Raw genomic sequence first — 5,846 nt, 5'->3', positions numbered from 1 at the left:
TCTAATCCCTACAATCAATGGTGATGTGTGTGTTTGTGTGTGTGAGTTTCGGTGAAGTGAGCTATGGCGTTGGGTTGGAGAAATCGGTGCAAGTAGCACTTGTGTAAGTGATTTGATAACTGGGTTCGGTGCCGAATCAAGCTCCGGTTGATGGATTCATGTTGCAGTAATGTTGTCGTAGCGTGATGCGTGGTTTTGCCCAAGATTCCATTGCTTCAGTTGCTGAGAAATCGTTACAAATTTGGGTGGAGATGGTGACGAGGTGGTGGTGACGTACAAATTCGATCGTTATTCGTACGTGATTGGGTTAATGGGGGTGTGGATCTGGATCCCTGGTATTACATTTTCCGAGTGTGAGGCTCAAATGAATGGTACAATGAGTCACATTCTTGCTGAGTGAGGTTTTTTTCGCTCGGAAGGGTTTGCGCAACAGATTCCCATTCTTGGTAGAGAGCTCCTGTGGTTGATTTTAATGTTGGTGTGGTTTCGAACGTTGTTAAGCTTTTTCTCTGATTTTTTGTGTATTGGGGTTAGAAGAAAAAAAAACGAGTGAGGGGGAGGAAGATGGCCGGTTAGAGGAACTGGGCGAGCATGTGGGTAGCAGCTCTGCTGTTAGTGGGTGGCGTTGGAAGCGCACTGGGCAACGAAGACGATTGTGCTGTTGAGCTTTATGACAAGATATTCCATCCGAGTCTGGCGCAGACGAAGACTCCATATGCACTCGTGGAGTTTTTCGCGTCTTGGTAAGCTTACTGTTCGATCTGTAGACTGGGTTTCCTGAACCCTCACACTTTATTCTAAACCACACTGTATATATGAGAGTACACCTTCCGTGACACAGTTAATGCTTGCATACGAATTCGACTCTTTAATGTGGTGTGCTTGGTGTCCCGAGGATTTGTCCACGTAGTACCAAATCAGCACTGGAAAGCTTACTCAATTTTGTGTTCTCTTGTGCATTGTTTCAAAAGTATGGGATGACTTATGTATCCCACTCAATGCCTGGCATTATCTGACGAGTTATTGTCTGTATTGGAGATCTACCGAGGGGGTTAAATTGTGTTGGTTGTCGTTACAGCCTAAAAACGTTTTGAAATCATGTCTGTGTAGGTTACCGGAGTGCCAGCAGTTCAAGATAGGCTTCCTAGCTAAAATTTCTCAAAAGCATTTGATGTCATGCTGTCACGGCTCTTCACAAGTTTTTCAGGATGTGTCAGTATATTATTGCGCAAAGTGCAACGTAATTAAAACTAGGTTTAACGAATATCAAAATTACAAGTTTCTTTGAAGAGAATGGTTTTCGCGGAACAAATGTCTATTCTCAGATTACTGGGCAAAGTGCTGTTTCTAAGCCTAATTTGTGATAGTGCAGCCACATTACGAGCGTGTGGCATGCTTGTTTAATGATCCGAATGCAATTCATGAGGGTGAAGTGTACGTCACCATGGTCAACTGCGCTCTAGAGGTGATATTTTGCCGTCTTCCATTTTTCAATATTTTCTGAAAGTCACTGTCAGGGTTAATGATGGAACAATAGGTGATGCATTTTCAGCGGATGAAGCATATATGTCAATTATGGATCACCTAGTTGTGTGTAATTAGCCTTATCCTAATAATTCCTTCAATCTTTCAAGTTAGTATGTGATCCTCCCACATCATGATTGGCATTTGTGCATGACTGATCACAAGATTTAGTCCTGTCATTGCTGTTAACATCTGTTGAATAATTGTAATTTCCTTACATCAATTGGAGCAGTCTAACAAGGGTCTCTGCGAGCGCTTTGATATTCAATCGTATCCGACATTATATTGGGGACCTCCTGGAGTCTTTGCGTCCAGCGATGGGGTTTTTAAGCAAACGTTAGGACTGGAATCTGTTGCTGGAGCGACTGTTAGCAGTGCTGAAAGTTTACTTGAATGGATAAACAAGCGCATTAAGAAGTTAGCGTCTACTTTTGTTTTGTTTTGTTTTTGTTTTTTTTTTTTCGGTCTTTCAGTTACCTCAAGGGCGTCAAACTTGTATGAACATTTGTCGATCGATTATCATTCGGATGAGTTGATACAATATGAGATGTAAGATAAATTAAGTTTGCATCTTTATCAAGCATACCTTTTGAGCATGATAAGCTTAGCCTTAAATTATAGTGTTGAAGTTGTGCTTTTAATCTGTGTTTATGTACTGCTTTCCCTATTTTCAACTACCTTTCTGTATCCATTTTAAGAAATTTCATTCCATCTTCTAATCATGTCGTCTTTTGGAAATAGAAAGTACTCACTGAATTACGTAAGGCCGGGAACCCCAAACACCGAAACTGAAACAGCAAAGCAGCAGTTCTCGGAGGAGCTTGGCGTTTGGGAGGTCCAGCCACAAAACCACCACATAGCCATGAGAATCATCAAAGTAGTTTGCTTATATTATTATGTCTAGACAGGATTGTTTAGATCTTCGGACTGTTTACCATACAGGAGATGTCATTGTCGCCGAAAGAGTCGTTAAGTTTTCACCAAGTGAACGGATAGTGTATTATCTATTTACGTTTGGATTACGATTTTGCAGTTATCGCTTATGTTCAGAACTTGATGTGAGATCGTAAATGCCATGTGTTCATGAAAAGATTTCTGGAATGCTGCATGATGTTGAAGAAGCCACGGCGTATGCTTTTTCATACATGTTGGATGAGAAGGTAAGCCACGAACTCCTCGTAGGAAGACGCTTTACGTTTTTTGTTTATTTCCATATTGTTATGTATTCAATCTTTCTGGTTGGTTTAGTAATTTGGCTCTAAGGTCTATGCTTGTTAGCTTTAGATATTCTGCTTGGCGGCTCATTTGAGTACAGCATGGATAAGATGGTCCTTGTTGACCTAAGTTCCCTTGGCACTCTTTGCATGACTCCTGCAGATGCTACGGTCATCCAGTCACTCCTCTTTTTTGGATTTTTTGCATCTCTTGGAAATGCAACATCCCTCACACAGGTGCTGTTCTTACTAATGTGTCGTCCTCTCAGAATGTGTGTGTGTGTGCCATCAGTATTCAGTATGAGTAGAAAGCGGACGTTGGAGTGTTTCAATGATCAATTTAACCACCACAATCTTGTTGGATTCGAAGTTGCTATCGTTGATTCCATTTTTGGGAATTTTAGCTACTGAAGAGGTAGGTTATCCGCTTTGAATAACTCTATTTAAGCAAGGAAACTTATGGTCGTAGGATGCAATATCAGGTGTCGGATTGGGAGTGCAAAATTGCTGCAGGACTCAACGAAATGGTGGCCTGGCAGCCAGCTTCAACCTACAAATGCGTTGAGGAAGCAACAGTTGTGCGGTCCAGGCTTACCTCGTCGCTTCTGGGTTTTTCCTTACACTTTCTTCATCCTGTTCATATTTTGACACCCAGAACCACATTGGTTGTCATTTGTGTGTTCCTCTGCCTTGATGCGTCTCATACCCTGATGTTCCGCTATCCTTAATTATCGAGATCAACTAGTCAAGAAATATGAGCATCAATTCTCATGAAATGATTTTCCAGGAAGCTTGCGATGGAAAAGGTCGCGGTTACAAGTGAACGACTTTCTACTTGAGGTTTAGTGGGTTCTCAACACCGTACTGCTAGCGTTGTTCTAATAATTACAAAACATCTACAAAAATTAGCCGAGTAGTACTACCCTTGTCTCACATGTCATGCTCTTGTAGACCTTACGGCTATATATTGTTATGGTAACAGCAGGACAGTCTAACGTAGTAAGCACGAAACAGTCCCTGGCGGTTACCTGTCATTTCAAGCACAAAGCTCATCTCAAGGCTCTTTGTTGGCTGCCCTCTCGCTTATCTAACTTTTCCCTTTGCAGCTGCGGATTGTGGCTATTGCTTCATTCATTGACAGTTCGAGTACAAGAATTTGAGGCTACCTTTGCGAAGTTAGCTATAGAAGCATTTGTTGACGACTTCTACAAATGTGATCATTGTCGTGATCATTTTCGGAATGCAACCACCAGGTGTGTTTCTAATGCTTTGTAGATTGAGTGTAGCCCGTCTTCTCTGGTCTGATTTTTTCAGAAATATCTAGAAAGGATTCATGCCAGCACAGACGAATTACGTGCCAAGATTTATTCATTGTCTGAGAAACTCAATGTCTGACGGTCTGTTTGTTCTGGAATACGGTTTACTTTCTGTGTTCATCTGAAATAGCTGATTCAAATGTCCCTATTTGGACTGCTCTTTATGACTCCAAATTCTTTCCCTTTTCCCAAACCCTTATGTCGAGGTCAAGTTATTTACCTCGTTTACATGAGGCATGTATCTTCTGCACTGGGGTTGAATTGATACCATCAATCTTTTATAATATCTTTAGTTCACGATTCACTTTATGACATGGCTGTTTTCAGAAGCCAAGCTAGTCCACGAATAAGTAAGAGGGACCTGGTCCTATGGCTGTGGAGGATCCACAATATGGTAAGCTCCTTCTCATCTTGAAAGCAATGTATTTCCCTTACTAAGATGCTCGGACTGTTTTTTCACTTGCTACAATCAATGTATTATGTTATTGGTGATTCAATCATTTTTCTTTATTTTTAGGAACGTTGCATGGACATAAATACTATCTTCGATATTGAGTTGTAAACATGGTTGGAATTTTTAACTAGGATGTCTTACCTACATTGCAGATCACTGAGGTTGTTGCATCAGAGGAACACAAAACGGAAGGAAATTCGTCGAAGTTGTGGCCAGCAGAGAATGACTGCCCCGCATGCCGCGACAAAACCAGCAGCTTGACTTTCGACTGGGACGAGGAGGCTGTGTACTATTACCTATTGGACTTTTATGGGCCTTCTCCTCAGAACCCTGGAAATGGGATGAAAGTACGCCCTAATTTAAATTCTAATTTAAATTCTTTACAATGCATATTTCTAATTGTATTATTTATTTTTTTACAAAAAAATCTTATCATTAACTTCTTCAAATGTAGCAACAATAAAACTAATATGTCTATTAAGTTTAAAGTTGTTTGAATAATAATTTGAAAGAATGTTGTATGCTATATCATAAAAATACTTTTAATCTAAAATTAATTTTTAAAATACTTCTTTAATTTTCAATTAAAAGATAGCTAGACAGGACCAATTATTTTTTCCACGAAATTTTTTGTCAATGCAAAAAATGTACTCATTATAAAATAAAATTTAATAAATAAAAGCTTCTATTTAGAATCATTATTAATGTTGGTTATAAAGTTTTGGAATATTTTTATAACATGTCAAATATTTTTGCAAAGATCTATGCATTGATTTCTATTTAATATGTTTTTTATTTTTAATTAAATCTTTATTTTGTTAATGTAGATTTGATATTAATCTAAAATATTTTAATATCAATATCTTTAATTTTTTATGCTAATTCAACATTTAAAATATGATAGTTGCATCATTGAAAAATATAAGAATTTTTTTGTTTAATAACCAACCAAAATCCACCAAATTATTGATATGTATTTTATAAATAATTCTATAAGATTGATTATAATGATTTCTTTAAAGTTATCTAAAACTTATTTTTTAATTAAATATATAATATATCATAATAATAACATTTTATATCTTTTTTAATTTTGACAAATATAAAACCTCTATAATCAAATTAAAATAATATTAGTATAACTTAAAACCACTAAAAATATTCTAATTACTATTATGTTTTATAAATTGAAATTTTGTATATTTATAATATCAAAAAAAATATAATTAATATATTAAAGACAAAGACTTTATAAAAATAAATAAAAAAATGAGACTTTTTTTAAAGAAAAATGAAAAAATAGAAATAAGTAAATATATTTATTAAAAAAGAAACTAG

At 37.1% G+C, this 5,846-nt stretch overlaps 1 protein-coding gene across 11 annotated transcripts; it reads left to right on the top strand.

Moving 5' to 3' along the window:
- LOC112290353 (sulfhydryl oxidase 2) lies at positions 1–5,212 on the top strand. Of its 11 annotated transcripts, XM_090248284.1 has the most exons (11): positions 55–316; positions 535–743; positions 1,373–1,465; positions 2,266–2,359; positions 2,558–2,684; positions 2,902–2,975; positions 3,208–3,347; positions 3,526–3,583; positions 3,845–3,991; positions 4,382–4,448; positions 4,661–5,212. In XM_090248284.1, the coding sequence occupies exons 5-11, from the start codon at positions 2,595–2,597 to the stop codon at positions 5,003–5,005; spliced, it is 921 nt and encodes a 306-aa protein (XP_090104410.1). In that variant the 5' UTR covers positions 55–316; positions 535–743; positions 1,373–1,465; positions 2,266–2,359; positions 2,558–2,594; the 3' UTR covers positions 5,006–5,212. The 11 variants fall into 11 exon arrangements, 9 of the variants coding, with proteins under 9 accessions (XP_090104416.1, XP_090104401.1, XP_090104407.1 ...); XM_090248290.1 differs by lacking the exon at positions 1,373–1,465 and having other exon boundaries at positions 34–335; positions 2,616–2,684; XM_090248275.1 differs by lacking the exon at positions 1,373–1,465 and having other exon boundaries at positions 34–335.
- Positions 5,213–5,846: the final 634 nt, after the last annotated feature.

This window comes from Physcomitrium patens, chromosome 1, assembly GCF_059467195.1.
Source record: "Physcomitrium patens ecotype Gransden chromosome 1, ASM5946719v1, whole genome shotgun sequence".
NCBI lineage: Eukaryota > Viridiplantae > Streptophyta > Bryopsida > Funariales > Funariaceae > Physcomitrium > Physcomitrium patens.
This window is presented reverse-complemented; position numbering and strand designations above follow the sequence as displayed.

Excerpts from the sequence above, each read along its gene's own strand:
- LOC112290353 (XM_090248275.1), top strand. The coding sequence starts at position 2,595 with ATGCCATGTGTTCATGAAAAGATTTCTGGAATGCTGCATGATGTTGAA. Across the intron at positions 2,976-3,207 it reads ATGCAACATCCCTCACACAG|GATGCAATATCAGGTGTCGG; the intron begins GTGCTGTTCTTA and ends TTATGGTCGTAG. Across the intron at positions 3,584-3,844 it reads GACTTTCTACTTGAGGTTTA|CTGCGGATTGTGGCTATTGC; the intron begins GTGGGTTCTCAA and ends TTCCCTTTGCAG.